This window comes from Labeo rohita, chromosome 20, assembly GCF_022985175.1.
Source record: "Labeo rohita strain BAU-BD-2019 chromosome 20, IGBB_LRoh.1.0, whole genome shotgun sequence".
In the NCBI taxonomy this organism is placed as follows: Eukaryota; Metazoa; Chordata; class Actinopteri; order Cypriniformes; family Cyprinidae; genus Labeo; species Labeo rohita.
Window position 1 is genome coordinate 14,939,665 of NC_066888.1, and position 18,076 is coordinate 14,957,740.

The 18,076-nt window shown below is 36.1% G+C and overlaps 1 protein-coding gene across 5 annotated transcripts in view; it reads left to right on the plus strand.

Moving 5' to 3' along the window:
- Positions 1-18,076, plus strand: part of palld (palladin, cytoskeletal associated protein) — a 107,879-nt gene that overhangs the window by 42,880 nt on the left and 46,923 nt on the right. For all 5 annotated transcript variants that reach the window (XM_051138300.1, XM_051138302.1, XM_051138303.1 and 2 more), the window contains 8 exons: positions 4,759-4,934; positions 5,679-5,745; positions 8,580-8,697; positions 8,981-9,049; positions 9,861-10,002; positions 13,268-13,291; positions 14,103-14,222; positions 16,148-16,535. In XM_051138300.1, coding sequence (XP_050994257.1) covers positions 4,759-4,934; positions 5,679-5,745; positions 8,580-8,697; positions 8,981-9,049; positions 9,861-10,002; positions 13,268-13,291; positions 14,103-14,222; positions 16,148-16,535 — 1,104 coding nt within the window. The remainder of the gene's footprint in view (positions 1-4,758; positions 4,935-5,678; positions 5,746-8,579; positions 8,698-8,980; positions 9,050-9,860; positions 10,003-13,267; positions 13,292-14,102; positions 14,223-16,147; positions 16,536-18,076) is intronic.

An 18,076-nucleotide genomic window follows, 5' to 3' on the forward strand; every position in this document is an offset into this window, starting at 1 on the left:
CCTGCCCTGAACATTTTATATGTCTCCCTCATCAAATACATCTGATTCACCTCATCAGCTCATTAGTAGAGGCTGCACAACATGAATTGGGTGTGTCTGATAAGGGAGACATACAAAATGTGCAGGGCAGGGGTGTGTCCATGTTTTTGTCTACATAGAAATCTATGTTAAAACGGGGTAAAAAAGAATTGAAACTTTTTCAATATAACTAAATATAAAAATCTGCGCAGGTTTGACTTTATATTATCGGCTTGGAAAATATGTTAATTTGACTAGAAACACCAGAGACCATATGTAAAGCACTGCTCCAGTTGGGCGAGACTTATTGAGTCATTTTGCGATGCCGTTATACACCTTATTCTTTGACGTGGAAGTAAGTCTATGGTTGAGAGTTCCGGTTCATTAGCTGCTATAGGGAAATAACAAGAATAACAATGTGCAGTAAATGGTAAAACGGTTAAAACATAATACATTAAAATAATATGGCAAGGCACACCAATATGCAATATCAAGCAGCAAAACGAGCCGTTTTGTACAGCTAAAAATAGCTGGATGCGGATGAGACCGGAAGCTGGACCCATATAATTTACAAATGGCCATGCCTGCTCTAACAGGAAAAATAAGGCAGATAACCTCTTTTTTTAAGCTGTGGTTACCTGAAGTCTTTCAGGTTTCATTAAAATATCTTAATTTGTGTTTCAGAGATTATCTTTGAAGGTTAATTCCATATAAAAGTCAACCTTACCATGAAAGTTTTTACCAAAGGTTTTTACTATACTAATAGCACAGATGTCAACATTTGCTGGTTCAAATACCCATGTGAGATCTCTCTTAAAGTTCTTAAAGCATTTTTAGAATAAAAAATAAAATAAAGTAACAATTATATGTTCTGTGAAGAGCCATTGCTTCTCTATTTGTTGGGTATTATTGCATCTGGTTTGTGCATTTTAATTCACAGAAATCCTACAAAGTAAGTAGTCTCTCAAAAACTGTCCTTTTTTGTCATATCCATAATGCATAATTATTTCCCTTTTTTAACATAGAAAACTCATGCATAGACTGATATTTTTTTCTGATTTGTTAGACTCTATCAGAAAGGGTTTATTAAAATATAAGCAGATGGTTTGGTATATTGGTAACACATACATTCTCTAAGTATTTGTATGTCACATCCATAATGCTGGATTTGCCCTGAATCAGCATGAGGGTAAAGGTGAATTTAGGGTGAACAATCCCTTTAATGGACAAAGGAACTTGATTTGGTAATGAGAATGAAGCAGAAAATGGATAAAGCCTTTGACTGCCAGGATGGAGTGAAACGGACTCAGCAGGCTCCGGAATACTGGGATTCTTTATAGAAGTCTTAATGATGTCCCAGAGTATTTTAAGATCCGGAGACGAGCTGAATGAACAGCTGTGCGCCTAAACCAGAACTCATTCCAGACAACTTCAGACACATTTTAAACTGTGTGTGTGTGTGTGTGTGTTTGTGTGTGTGTGTCTGTGAGGTTAGATGAATGGATGAAAGTGGTTTGGGACACTTGGAGTACAAAGAAAACTTGAATGAATCGCACAATGATGTATTGAGAAGGCTTGATTTAGAGTTCCAGGCCCAGACTGTGTGTTTATGTGTGTGTGTGTCTGTGCTTCCCGTAACATACACTCACAGGTGCTCGAGACAGGTATACTAGTTTTCATATTCGTGCCTCAGGGGGTTTAGAACACACACTGACATGTCATGTAACTGATTTGTAGACATGGAAATTGCATTTGGTGTGTGTGTGTGTGGTGAGTAAAGGACTTTCCCTGCAGACTTTATGATTCCCAGACCTGTGCGTCACAATGAAGTGCGGTGTCCCCCGCTTTAGGTGCATGAGTGTTTGATGTGTCATATTCCAGCTGTGCGCACACATCAATCTAAACATTCCTCCCTGTCTGAGAATCGCTTAATGTCATGACTAAGCAACAAAACCTGTCACAGACACACTGATTTACATTTCTGTGTTCAGTTATTTTAGAGATTCTGCTGAGTATTTTATATTATTTACAAGGACTTTGCATAAGCATTACATTAGGTATGATATTTATTTTAAAAAGCACAGATAAGATGTTTAAAATGGAAATATGTGTAGTAATATTTTTTGTTTTATATTTGTATAATATTTTAAACATTACAGGACCCTATACTTATAGAAACATGTTTCCCCCCACAGAATATAACAATAAAAAAAGGTGATTGAGAATTTTTCTTTTTAATTCAAGTTTATATTACTTTGTTTCTCTCAAAAGTCAGATTTGAGATGCTGTTTAAATTTAAAGAGACCTCACAACTTTTGTCTTTTTCTTAGAATTCTGAGTTTACATCTCGTTCTGTTTTTTAACAACTTTTTATCTCACAATTCAGAATTGTGAGGAAAAAATGAAAATAAAATAATGCACAGCAACCAACTGCATGGATTGGGGCGTGGTTTTTTGTTTGGCCAACCAATGGCAGCTGGATACCTGTTTGACTACGATCCATGAGAAAACAATCCCTCATGAATAATGTAAAATATATTCAAATAGCTGGAAATATAAGATAATGTGCTTGTTAATGTTTACTAATAAACTTATTAAACATTACCTAAAGATTAACAGATTATTATTGCATATAAAAGCTTACAAAATGTTGTTAAACTTTCAGTTTATGTGATCATGCATTTCATGAAAATCTACAAATGATTTTAAAAGATATTATACAATTATTAAAAGCTTTTGTTAATAAACAACACTTTTCCTGCTGTTGACGTGTGATACGGGTAAGGTTAGGGATCGGTTTAGTGGTATGGGTAGGTTTAAAGGTTGGTTAAGTGGTCAAAAGTGTATAGCAGTCAATTTTATTGTTCAGTCTGTTTATATTTCATTGTTTTAGGAAGTAATAATATAAGTGTTAAGGCAATAGAACATGTTTTGATTCTAAATTACAATGTGTGTTATGTCTTTAGCAAGCATTTAGATAAACTTCCAGCCATTCACACAAACATTGTTACAGCAGCTATAAGTCCAATTCCCATGAAGGTACTAAGTGTTTAGTAAACGTTTATAAACATTTATAGATAATGAATAGTTTCCACTTTAGATTGGGTATTGCAAAAACATGATTTGTTAGATGTAAATAGGGTAAATTCACAAATATTTAATAAATGTTAAAATAGTAGAAGTCTATACAACAAACAAAGATCAACACTCTTAAAAATAATCACGATGCCATAGAAGAACCTTTTTTGTCTAAATGGTTCCATAAAGAACCTTTGGCATCTGAAGAAGCTTTGTCACAAAAAAAAAGCTTCTTCAGATTATAAGAAGGTAAAAAAGAGATGGAGAATGGTTCTTTGTGGAACCAAAAATGGTTCTTCTATGGCATCACTATGAAGAACCTTTTAAAGCACCTTTATTTTTAAGAGTGAAATATATGATCTTTACAGAATTAATATGAGTTAATGAATAATTCATTAACATTAATAATTTGCGAAGTGCTTAAAATTAATAATTTAGCTGCTTTTTTCAACATTTGTAAATAAATAAAAAAAACTTTAGGTAATATGTGATCTGAAATTAACTAATGATTAACTAATGATCCATTAAGCATTATAAAATGTTTGTTAGTGATTAATTAATAAAGCTTTTAATCATTGTAAAAACCATCTGTCAAAATAATTTGTAGATTTTCAAGAAGTGCATGATCATAGAAGTGAAAGTTAATGACATTTGCAAGCATTTAAATATACGTGAAATAATGATCTGTTAATTATTGGGTAATTTTTCATATTTTTATTAGTAAACATTAACAAGCATTTTATCTCATATTTCTAGCTATTTATTAACTAATTTTATTAACTACGTTAACTAATGACCTATTACACGTTATATAGTGTTCGCACTTTGAAATCCTGCTGAAGTTAGGTCCCCCAAATACTTTTTTATGAAATTTGGACATACTACTCTTTTCACATAGTATTTTTCTTCTATTATATAGTATTGAAGTGTGCAAATTAAGCAGTTACACATTCTGTTTTCAAAATCACCAGCTATAACCTTGTATAGTGCACTATTTGATGGGGCAGCCAGTAGTGGTGTCTGATTTATATTATACTATATTAGTGGTGTAATGTAGGAAATAATGGATGAGGAAATAGAAGCAGTTTTAGATACAGCCATACAAACTTTTAACATATAAAAAAAGGTGCATACTTCATCCTAAAGTCACACGCAAGTGCTTTACAGCTTGACTGCCAGCATAGTATTTAAGCTCGAAACCTCTTGAAATTCTGATGAAAGAGTGACTCATATGGTTTAAACAGCAATGCTGTGTTGATTAGCTGGGAAATATCACTGTAATGAGGGAAATCTGCTCTCGGTTTCTCTAGAGCTGACTCACCATCAGATAAGAGTTTTTGTGGGAATTAGTAATACCAGATTAAAACACACACAGAGAATTGATTGCAGCCAACTAAGCAGCCAGTGGTTTTACTGTAAACATGACCTCAGTCCTTCATTTGCATTTATTTTGCCTCGTTCTCACACATGCATCACAGATTTGAATGTTTTTGTGATTAATAGATTAATAGTAGCTTCCCCATTGCAATAATCATATTATTTGTGAGATAAATCAATGCATATTTAGTTTTGATTAAATCTGTTTTAATTGAACAATATTTTAGCTTTATAACTGGGTACTCCCTTTGATTGACATGCCATCTTTTCTGTTTCATTGGACAGGTGGTTTTGTGAGGGGCGTGAGCTGCACCACTGCCCTGATATCCAGATCTGTCGTGATGGTGACCTGCACACTCTGGTGATAACAGAAGCATTTGAAGACGACACCGGCAGGTACACCTGCGTAGCTTCCAACGCACTGGGAGCAGACAACACCTCTGCAGAGGTTTATATTGAAGGTGAGGTCATAGTTAAACAATTTGGTAACACTTTACAGTAAGGTGTCATTTGTCAACATTAATGTATTAACTAAGATGAATGAACAATGTACAATAATTATACTATTTATTAATCTTAATGTTAGTTAATAAAAATACAGTTGTTCATTGTTTGTTCATGTTAGTTTACAGTGCATTGTGCTTGTATATTAACAAGCACAACGTATGATTTTAATAATGCATTAGTAAATGCTGAAGGTGCATTCACATTAGTGCCATTTAAAAATAAATCTCTAAGGGTGCTTCATTCTCAAACTCAAAAGATGAAGGATCTGAGCATGTTCTTCCTCACATGGCCTTTGACCCTTTGACCTTAGACCTTAGACCTGACAACTTAACCGGCCCTGGCTATGTATTATCTAATAGCCCCTAATTCACCAAGTTCCATAAAAGTTTCTGTTACCTAACCTGAAGCACGCGGCAGGTTGTTTGGGTATGAACTGACCTTAAATAATAGCCAAGGCTGTTAGACTGCTTGTCTTTGAAGACCAATAATCCATCAAGAATTTATAGCTCAAACAGAAGCTGCTGTCAAATCAAGCAGATTGCTGTTGGTCAATGCTGTTCCCGTGACTAATGTGAAAGTGAGTGAAATATGCACTGTGAACTCATTCACCTGTACATAAACCCATGATCACATGCAATGCAGCCCAAAATGTTATAAGCAGAAATTAATGTTTTTCTCTTCTCTTTGTCTCCGTAAAGGTGCTTCTTCCTCCGACTCAGAAGGTGAAGGATCCGTGTCAAAATCTAGGTCCGGAGCCATGCCACAGTATGTGTGTTTCAGCATGTTCTACCTCGCATGACCTTTAACCCTTTGACCTCAGACCTCGGCTTAACTGGCATTATCTAATAGCCCCTAATTTACCCTCTGCCATGAAAGTTTGTATTACTCCTCCTGAAGAACATGGCAGGTTGTTTGGATATGAAGTGACCTCAAGGAATAGCCAAAGCTGTTAGACAACTTATCTTCGAAGGCCAATAATCAATCAACAATTTAGAAATGCTGTCTAATCTTCTTACTTTGTGTGATCTCTTGAACTCATCCACTTATTTTTCTTCCTGTCATCTCTGGCCTCTACTGGCCTATCAGTCTTTCCTTTCTGTTTACACAAATTATTAAGCGCTTGGCTCTGGTTCCCAGTGACATCATCGCATCCCATTTGGGATTACGCTTTCACTGGCTCCAAAGTCATTTATAAGGTGCAAACTGCATAGTGAAAATTTAGACAGTGGAGTGGATATTACTTCACTGTGTGTGTGTGTAAACTGGTGCGTGTCAGACAGCAATTACCCCACACAGAGAGCATGTAAAAAATTTACAACATTATACTGTTAACTTTTCTTACCTTATATTTCTATATATTTGCTGTTGGAAACTTTCACTTTAAATTAAATGACCAAGGCCTGGTTTCATAGACAGGGTTTAGACGAAGCCAGGATTAGGCCATAGTTCAGTTAGGACAGTTAAAAGAGAAGTTCACTTCCAGAACAAAAATTTTGATAATTTACCCCCTTGTCATTCAAGATGTTCATGTCTTTCTTTCTTCAGTCGTAAAGAAATTATGATTATTGAGGAAAACTACAGGATTTCTCTCCATATAGTGGAGTGCCCCCAAGTTTGAACTTCCAAAATGCAGTAGTTTAAATGCAGCTTCAAAGGGCTCTAAACGATCCGAGGAAGAAGGGTCTTATCTAGCTAAACGATCTGTTAGTTTCTAAAAAAAAAGTGGACAATTTATATACTTTTTAACCTCAAATGCTTATCTTGTCTAGCCCTGCGTGAACACTGTGTATTTCGGTTCAAAAGAGTTATTGTAGGTCAAAAAACTCCTCCAACTTCAAAATCGGCCTACATTGTGTGACATTACAAAGTGAACATGCAAAGAAGATCAAATGCCCTTTGCCAAAAAAGATGAAACAGCGATGTAGGACGATTTTGAAGTTGGACTGGTGTTTGTGTAGAAACTGCAGGGGGTTTGTGAGATTAATGAAAAGCTTATAACTAATTAAATCATTAAAAAATAGTTTAAATTAAAATAAATAATTTAAAAATCAATCAAAAAATAAAAATATAAAAATAAAATAAAAATATACAAAATAAAAATATTTTATTATGCATTTCATGTGACTATAACCAATGTCAGAGAACCAATGAACATGCAAATGATACTTAAAATATTTATTTCAAAATCACTTCAAGCATATATATTAGGTGAAAGAGATGATTAATTTAGATGTGATTAATGTGATTGAAAGACAAAGGCTTAGTAATACAAAAGACATAGTAATACATGGTTAAATAACCTACAAAATCATCAGTAGTTAATGCAGTGTTGAAACACTTCTTATACCTGAAGTGATTTTTGCAAATCAGTGGTCACTTGACTAATGACTGATCTTTGTGTGAATGTCCACCAAACTTGAAGACTTTCTAAATGTCAGGGAAAAACAGCAAGGAGACTGCATTAACGTTTTAATAATTTATTGATAAACTACTTGTTTTCGGCTTAAGAGATGAGGTCGGCGACACTGACTCGTCACCTCCGCAGTAGCGCATGTATGCATGTTTCATACGAATTACATAATCCGAGAATATTCGATTTCTATTTGAATTGGTTTATTTAAGAGAGACATTTCACTCTCTATAGATACATTTTTCATGTTTGTAAGGCAAGTATACACAGAGTTTCGAAGTTCTCTGTGCTCAAGTTCACAGAGACAGAGACATCAGAAAGCGCATCCTGTTTGCTTTTATTATTTTACAAAAGCGCAACGTTTCGTTGTTATTGTGAGTGCACACAAATAAATGTAGAGTCTTTCTAGAGTTGAAAGATGTATTACTTTTATCTGTATGACCAAAAGTGACGGAGTATTTTAAGAGCAAGTGAGCACAAAGTGAGCTGCACCATCTGTCATGCAGTATGAGCGCTACTATTCAGCTTCCACACTCCGCCAAGATACTTGAATAACGCACATTGCTACTACATATATCTTTCAGATGAAAAGCCGTATTTGAGGTAGATGAATGATAGGTGAGCGTTTGGATGTCGATCTGCCCATCACGGACTGTGTGACTTCGCCACTTCCTGTGGATTTTTTTTTTTTTTTTTTTTTTTGGCCGACCAAGCCTCTTTCCTTTGACTTTTAGGAGGCAGCGCTACTAATTACAAATACTTAATTTTTGGAATCTGATTACGTAGTCCAGAATACATGTAATCAGCTACTACCCAGCTCTGTTAGTTAACTATAATAACCCTGACCAGAACTGAAACAAATTCTGACTACTGACCTATTCTAAGGCAAAATGTAGCCCAGCTGTTTCTGTATTTTTGTCTGGTTTGTTATTTGTGACCTTAAACTGGGTCACATATAATAAAAATGTAACTTCACTTGAAAAATGTTTAATGGGCTGTGATGGAGCAAGAAGATTGATTGACTTGTCATTGCTTTAGAAAATGTTTTCAACTTTCAGCCAGGATGACTCAAAATACCCGTTTCTTTCAGTCACAAGGTCTATTTTTTAGTTCAAAGGAATATGAAAATTGCAAGATGTGTCTCTTTTAGGTCTGAATGAGGTTTGTTGTTGCTAATATTTTCTCTCAGGGCACAGAAGAAAACCAGCTCAGTTTCCTTGACGATACAAACATCATCACCAAAGAGCCCAGAGGCCCAACCTCATCGCTTTACACTGGTCCAGCCGCTTTCTACCACACCACAAAGAGTAAGGAACACACACACCGACTATACCTCTGGTATAGTATGCCCTTTCATTTTTGGCACTGAAAGGGCATACTATAGGGAATCAGTCCTGAAACCTAGAAATAAGTTAATATTTTATTTATAAGTAATAAATTATCTACTACAATGACAGAGAAATAGACACGTGCACAAATATGTCTGAAAGACTCATCAGGAATGACAACAGCAGATGGACTTATAAAAACTCACACTCTCTGGAAAGATCCATTATAACCACATTTATTCTTTTACTCCCTCTCTGTCAGGTCCAGAGTCCAGTTTCTTCACTCTTTGCCGGTGATGCTCCCGTTAAAGCGCCCCCTACCTTTACTAAGGTAAGACACGTCCACACACACACACATACAAAAATCTCTAGCAGCATTCAAAAACACAGACATATTTTGAGAAATTGACAGATTAATCATTGTATAAGCTTTACCAAATATTCCAAGCCTGCTCTCTGTGTCAGTATTTGTCGATGTGACAAATGAGAAAAAGAAGTGTGATTTATCATGTGACTCTCTGAGCAGGCCTAGGCAGAGGTTCAGAGTTCAATGCCAAATGCTATGTTTGCATAGTGTGCTAAATCATTTTCCTCCTTCAAGAAAACGTTCAAGAAAAGCCTCCACTTCTCTCCATTATCCCATTCCGTTTTTCTTCCCGAGAGACTTTAATCTTCCTAATGAGAAGATGTGCCTTTTTATAATAGATGGTTCTGTGTCATCATCACAGTCCTAAACAAACAGGCACGCAAATAAAATGGCTAGATTGTACAGACATACTTCTTGACTTGAACTTTAAATAAACCTACAACACGTCACGTGTAACCACAAGCATGCTATACACACATACGCAAAGCTTAAAAGAGAAGGAACACACAACAGAAAGCAACTCACATGCACATGTATAAACAAACTACTCTTTGCCTTTCGACTTTTATGGCTTGCTGACAGCTTCTAGCTTCTATGTCTGTTTTGTCTTTAGTCTGAAAGAGTGCACTTGAGAATGAAAGAGGTGATGAAGAAGGAGCAGAATTAGTGGTTGTGCACCTTTCATCAGTCACTTCAGTTTTTCCATTCTTCTTTCGCTTTGTTTACCTCTCAGTCTGTATTTGGAGTGTTAACCTGCGGTTCTCTCGCTCTGTAGGTGTTGCAGGACGCGCAGGCGTCTGAAGGTCAGGTGGTGGTTCTGGAGTGCCGGGTGAGAGGTAGTCTTCCTCTCGAGGTCCAGTGGTTTCGAGAGGGCCAGGAGATCCAGGACTCCCCTGACTTCCGCATCCTGCAGAAAAGTAAGAGAAACTGCTCAGACAACAATTTAAAGTGGCATTCAGTTGTTCTTTCGCAAGCATTAGCATTAGACATACCATAATTGTGTTATCCGCAGGGCTGTCATCTATCAAAATTGAGTTTTATGTAAATTACATGTGTATTAGTGCGTTTTAAGGCCAATTCACACTACGCTGACACATAGGGCTGCAGCATTTCCTCGATTCTATTGGAGTATTTGATTTTAAAAAATCCTTGATTGCATTTTGCCGTTGTCGAGTAATCTGCAAAATTCCGGAAATGGTGCATTCCACATATTAAACCTATTTAAAAATCATAATAAAGCATCATGCTATTAAGAATTCACAACACTATGATTCAATTAAATAAATATATGCAATGCAGGTTAAATATATGCGTTTTAATTATTTACATGTGTGTAGTTTACATACATGCATTTCAGAGCGGCTCTGTTCACCGTAAAGCTGCTACACAAACTGCTATCATTTACATGTGTGGAGCATCTCAAACTCCATCTCTGCATGTTGTTGTGAGTTTGGGTTTATTGTAACATTTATCTGGGAATGCAATGTGCATTATTTGATCAGATTTGTAAGGTAAATCTTTTATAAACCTACACAAACACAGGAAAATACATCAGTATTTTTCTCAATATGCTAACTGTTTATCAAGATTTCAAAATAAAAGTTTAAACCCTCGCTCTTAGTTTACATATTTTGATATCCACATATTCAAGACATTACAGTGTGTAACAGAGCAAGGGAGACGGGAAGCAGGCGGATCCATACGCATAGCTTTATTAAACAAAAACATGGGCAAATACAGGCAGGGTCGAACAGGGGCAAACAGGTATGTGAGGACAAGACACAAGAGTAATCAGTAAAGCAGGCTAGGGTCGATCAGCGGCAAACATAATCCAAGGGGCAAGGAAAACGGGTAATCCAAATAGACAGGCTAGAGTTCATTCAAGAGGCGAACAGAGTCCGAAACGACAAGGCAAATGGTTAAATCTACGACAGGCGAGAAGTCCAGGGCAGGCGGAAGGCAGACAAGACAATATAACCAGGCTAGAAAACAAGACTAGGAGAAACTAACTAGAAGCACGACTAAACTAGACTAAGAACAAGGTGGCTCTGTATGGCAGCTAACACAAAGAGAGTGCTAAATGCAATGCAATACTCGGCAACTAGGAAGAGGAAGTACAAGGCTTATATAGTGTGCTTGATTGGTTACAGCTGTGTGTGTCATCAGCGCAATGAATGATGAGAAATGTAGTCCGGGGTGTGGTGCAACAGTCTGTGTAATGTGAAATGGCAAGGCGACCTCTAGTGGCGAGCAGACTGGCATTCAGGACCAGATTCATGACACACTGGCTGTAGCTTTTCTATCATAAAGAAATGGCCAAATATAAAAGATTAAGTGGACGTTTGAATTAAATGTTGTTGAGTCAATGTGCAGTAAAGTGTAAAAACAATCGTCAGGCTGTTGGCGCCCTCTGCAGGCATTTGTTATAATGCGTAATGTACATTAGCTCTGTTGTTTCTAATACATTATGTATTTTAACAGTTTTATTCATTAAGATTAAATCAATATGATTACTGGCTTTTGATACTTTATTTGAACTGAATATTATTTCCTCATTGCTATTATATATGTATTTTAAGTCATTTTAAAGGCTATTGTTCACTTAGGTCTATTTTTATTGTTACAAAAAAATTATTATAATTATACAATTACTCGATTAATCAGCAGAATAATTGACAGATTACTCAATTACCAAAATAATAGTTAGTGACAGCCCTACTGACAGATGTAAACAAACCATGACAATCGCCATATTACAGTATGTCACTTTTCAGGCATTTGCAAAAACAAGCATTTGTCCAATGCCAAAAGGTGGAATATTTGCTAATAAAGCAGAAATTCAATTTGATGGCTCATTATAGGAGGCCCTTTGTCTCTCAGGTGTGAATCACTAAATAATTATGGACATTGTCACGATCTCGCACACGGCCTTTCTAACACAAAACATGTCTAACAAAGGTTAAATCAATAAATTGTTTTATGTAAATGAGTGAGCAGGATGATTTTCAACATCATGTTGTAGCAAAAACACTAGTTTACCACGTTCAGTTCTCAAAGGTCTTGTGAACAAATGTTGTGTATGTGTTTTATGCATTTCAGTGACTTAAAAATTTTGAAAATAGCTCAGACTCCTTATTTAAAGATATTTGTATTTAAAAGTTGAGAGAGGCATTGGCTTTCCCACAAGTGGGCGTGGTTTCAGCGCAGTCAGTAGACACGCCCCCAGTGTTTAAGAGCAGAATAATTTTTTTTTTTCAAAGATTTTGATAACTTATTTAACTGGCCTTTTTTATCATTCGAATTTGGCTGGGTGGTTAATAACACATTTTTCTGTGGTGTGATAAACTCTGAACACAATACTGTATTGAATATTGCTTTACAAGGACTACAACATAATTTCCTGGGAAACTGACACAGAGTATTATTAATAAAAATGGATGTAGCTACAGGTACTGTAGCTCTTTCTTTCCACATAATAAATTACTTACTTAAATTAGTGGATACCTGATGTGTCAGATCATAATCGTGAGAGATAGTTCTGGGAGGTAATTATACCAAATCACTTTGATGACACACTTTCGCTCAGATATTTCAGAATGACTAAAGTGGTTAGCTGGTTAGTCCAGTTATCCAGAAATTTGGTGAGGCAAAGTCAAGCTTTTTTTCCTTGCATCAGGGAATTTATTTGTTAAAAGTTTTTATACACATTTTAGGAATTTATGTTTGTATTTACATTTTCGTAAAGCGTTTTTTATCTTATTTTTTGTATGCGATAACCAAAATTTTGCATGGGTGGAACAATAGCTAGTTTTTAGTTTAGCTTTTACTCATGTGAGTGTACACCATTCAGATGACTCATAAAAACACAATTAATTTCTTAATGTGTAAAAGTTTTTAAATTAGCACCAAACTACTGAATGCACCTTTAAATGAAGAGTTCACCTAGAAATTGATTTTTTTTTCATAATTTACTTAACCTTGTATGACATATGAAACACCATATTCTTTAATTTTTTTCTTGTGTTTAAGGGAACAAAATAAATAAACATTGACAGAATTTTTCTTTTTGGAGTAACTGAGCTATTTAAGAAACTATGTTTGGTTTCTTGGTAGACTGATAACTAGTGATTTGTTATGTTGTTTGTGTTTCTCTCTTAATTCCCATATCCCTTTTTTCATCAGAGCCAAGATCAGCAGCAGAACCCGGTGAGTTTTTAATTCCTGCTTCCACCCCTCCTATTCATAAAAACACTTTCCTCCAGATACATGTATACTTTTGGATTATCAAGATAATAATTCTCTGTAAGCCCAACATTCGTGACGTCATCACCATGCAATATGCAGTATGGACTTGATATGACTGGATATGCACGTCAACACCTCTTATGAGTCACATACTTTCACTCAGCTGTACATGCGTATGGCTCACCTTCTCACTTTTAGGGTAATAGCTCTCACCTCTATCTTTGGGTGTGTCTCAGTTTACTTGCTAGTTATACATATAATGATTTTGTTCAACTAATATGCATGATAAACAAATTAAAGATAAATAAAAAAACATTTGTTGACAAATACCTCCTACATTTTAATATGAGCCTCGTAATTTGTAATGATGTTGCGGGTAATTGAGTCATCACTGTCTCAGCATTTAATAGTCAAGGTTCTTGCTAGTGACTGAATTGACGTTCATAATTTACTGAATCACCTTGTAGGAAACATGGAAAAGGAATGAGAGACAGCCTCTGTCTGAGGCGGTAGACTTCCCTTTGCTGTTGAATCACCTCTGTAACCGTCAATTACATGTCTAGATTCACCACACCTGTCTGTCTAATCGTCTGTCACCTTTCTACATCCCTTCCTCATTACAGGAAATATTTATGAAATTCTCATGTCTCTGGAAAAAGCAGTGTTGCATGCTCCATTGCACCAATAGATTATGTTGTAAAACTGGCCGGTTCTAATCTGGTTTTGCTTGTGATGACTCTGTAATTGACGACTCCTGTGATTGATTTTGCAGAGGAAATCTGTACATTGGTGATTGCAGAAGCGTTCCCTGAAGACGGAGGTCTGTTCTGCTGCACTGCAACCAACCAATACGGCTCAGTTAACAGCACTGCACAACTTACTGTTACCCCAGGTGTGTGTGTACACTATCTACAATAACTATATCTGAGATCAAAGTTCATGGTAATGTAAATATTTAAGTAGCCTGGTGATATACTGGGGCAAAAGGATGTTTCAATTTGAAGATACATGTTCTTGTTGAAAATTCAATGATTAAACAGTTTAATATATATCAATCAATTAATTAATGCTTATTTATAGAGCACATTCAAACACAATAAAATTTAGTTTAACAATTTTTAAGTTTAACTTTAGGAACTGTGAGTAGGCACAAGATGTCAAGTTTCTAGAAGGGGTATACAGAAGCAATAAATCAGTCAAGTATTGAAGTGCCAGGTTATTTAGGACTTTATAGACAAATAATAAAATTTGTAAATCAGTCCTATACATGACAGGAAACCAGTGTAGGGATATTAAAATAGGAGTTATATGATCATATTTCCGCTTCCATTTGTTATTACGCTCTAAAGGAAGATAGAGCTAGGTATCTTTGGCGTATAGATAAAAAAGAAACACCATTTTTTTCCAAAATGGCAGCCCAGGTCCCACAAATTCTTGGTTATTCTGCATTTTTGTGTATTTGAATCCTTTCCAACAATGACTGTATGATTTTGAGATCCATATTTTCACACTGAGGACAACTGAGGGACTCATATGCAACTATTACAGAAGGTTCAAATGCTCACTGATGCTTCAGAAGGTGTAAACTTTTGATCAGAATAAAAATGTGTAATTTTTTTTTTTTCTTTGCCTAAACATCATATTTCTTTAATTTAGTACTGCCCTTCAGAGGCTACAGAAGATATTTACGTGTTTCCCAGAAGACAAAATAAGTTAAATGTATCCTGATCTTCAAATTCCAAAAGTTTTCACCCCCCGTGTTTTTCTGGGTTCAAAAGAACAGTGATTGGTTTAATGAATTCTAACTGAATAAATGTATTAATAATCTATAATGTATAACAGTTTTATATATATATATATATATATATATATATATATATATGTGTATAATTTTTTTTTAGAATTTATATAGTGAGGAAAGATTTATTTTAAAATAAAGACTTTCAAAAAATATATCTTGTATTGACGTTCACATAAACCGTTTTAGACAAAATGAATGGCTTCTGTTTATGGCCTGAATCCAGTATTCTTTTGTTTGAGTGTAATATGACATGAGTTGAAAGAAGGCCAAGGGATAAATCTCTGAAAACAACAAAATTAAACACAGCATTACAGCATTCTCTCACACTAAGTAGTAAATACAACTGATGCAACACAGGAATCGTAATGACTTTATTTACAAAGCAGCAACAAAAAACTAAATCACCCTTTCCAAAAAAGGCATAGAAACTCCATCTGTGATCTTCTGATGACATTTTATGGGGCTCACTGTGGTACATCTTGAAACATGTCAGTTGCATGAGGCCAACCAGCCACATCCTATCCACAACACTCCAGGATCAGAGTGTGGTTGAGGAGAGAGGACACAGCATGTGCTGATAGCTGTGTGTGTCACATGGCAGAAGACAGAAGAGGAATGAATGTTTATATTGCATGATGGAGTGGGTGTACTTATATTTTTAGGAGTCCTTAAGCCTTGAGTTTACTGCAGAGTCGTTTAAGTAAATCTGAGGCAATCTCAGCCAGATTTCATGTCTGATAAAGGTTTGGATTAAGTTTTAGCTGTGGATTAACCATTTATCTAGGATTATGTGTAGCATTCTTCAACTTTAGGTGTGTTTTCTGCGTTTCATAAAAAGTGATACTTTTGCAATGATGAAACTATGAACTCATTTCCCAGGTTACTCACAGACCCACTATTTCCTTCTTTATTCCACTGAAGTGTATTGTGACGTGGGCCATCTGCATCATGCAATTAATAGGAAAAGAAATCTGTTCTCACACTACAATGAACTGTATGTCTTCTGTTATCTCTAGTTGCTGAAGAGTCACCCAGCAATGGCGTATCCGAGGATGACAACGTGTTTGAAGACAACCAAACGTTCCCGCCTCCGCCTCCACTTCCTCCGCCGACTGAGATTAGTCTGTTAGAAGTCCCGCCCAAAACCCCGCCGAGCGCCGAGGCCTTCCAGATCAATGAGCTGGACATCTGGCCCAGCGTCACTGAGATGCCTGTTCAGGTCTCCACAGATAAAGAGCCTCAGGAAAGTGTTCCTGACAGACCTCTACAAAATGGTCAGGCCTTGAACAAGCCACCAGATGAGAGTCTACCATCACCTTCAAGTGTGAAGGAAACAGTGGCTCCACCTCCATCGCCTTCAGCGGTTAAGGCTCCACCTCTTCCCACCAAACCCAAACCTAAACTGTGAGTACTGCAGTATTTATGAAGCCATTAAATCAAGAGTTTGTGGCTTTTAGCTTTGACTCCATCCATATGCTAGTGCAAGCATTTACTTTTTACAGATTTCAAATGTACAGTGTTTTTCAGGTAAATTGGACCAAAACAGACTGTGATCAGTCTAAAGGGGTGACATTTACCCATGTTTCTGTGGTGATGTACAGTACTACCCCCAGATGCCTGCGTATGTCAGTAGGTGGTGTAATGGGAAAGCCCCACTTAGAGAACAAATGCATTCCGTCCCTTTATCACCATGTCAGAGGCCGAGCATTGCTGCGTGCCATAAATCACTGTGTGATAGTGTGTGGTATGCGTGCTTGCATACGTGTTAGCAGTTGTTCTTTGACGCCAGCTGGATTTCAAAAGGATAATTTGCTTTTGTATTGGATGTATCTGATACTACACTATCGTTTATCATCGGTTGTAGTGATATGTTTTGCGTCAGCACTGATCCGACTGTGGATTTAGGTGTACTGTTCAATGCCTGAAGGTAGCTGGCGGTAGATTACTCAGTAGGTGCAATTTGACTCTAACTAGAACTGTTCCAGTTTTTAAAGACTGCATCCTTAAGTTTAGGGTCAAGATAAGGTTAAGTACATTGCCCAAGGGCACGACATTAACATGTAGGGCAAGCCAGTACCTACATGCCTGCGATTAGTTCCAGTGACCCTCCAAAATATACTGGTCCTAAGAGCTCCAATTGACAATCGACAATTATAAAAAAAGTCTAATAAAGCCAGGAAAAGATTCAGATTTGAGTTTGTCAGATTTCATCTCGTTCAAGTGTGCGCTAGTGTTTCTTGAACAAGCCTTGGGGTTCGATTTGCGAACAAATGACTCTTACGATTCTTTTTAATGAATCAGTGCAAAAGATTCACAAAACAGCCACAAACTCAGGCACAAACAACATGTTCTGTATAAATGCCAGGTACAGACTGCATGATTTTAGCCCTAATTTTCAGTGCCAACAAATAGCTGAAACCGGAGGCAAAATCTGTGCTTGTTCATTTGAGTGACAAAGTGTGTACCTGGCATAAGTGGTTTGAATCAGACTCACTTAGTGAATTGTTCAGACTCACCAAACCACAAGCCAATTTTTTAGTTATTTCCGATAACTGTGGACTTACATTAGTCTATTTACTTAAAGATTCATATTTACAGCATAGTATATTCTAAATAAAACTAAATATATATTTTGCAAAAAAATATTATTGGGTAACACTTTACATTCCTTTTGTAAAAGGTTTATAAAGGTGTTCATAAATGACTAATAACTCATTTACAAATGCATAAATAATTGATAAGCAGTTATAAATGCATGAAAAAAGGAGTGATTTTAGTGTAATACCTGCCAAGTAGTGAGCTATTTTTAACTCACATGTTATAAATACTTAATAAACCTGTTGATTCATACTTACTGTTTTACTCAAAACCAGTTTCCTGATTTATTTCATGATGCACCAAAAAATAGACTATTACAGAGAGACTGCAGGGTGTTGAAGTGGTGG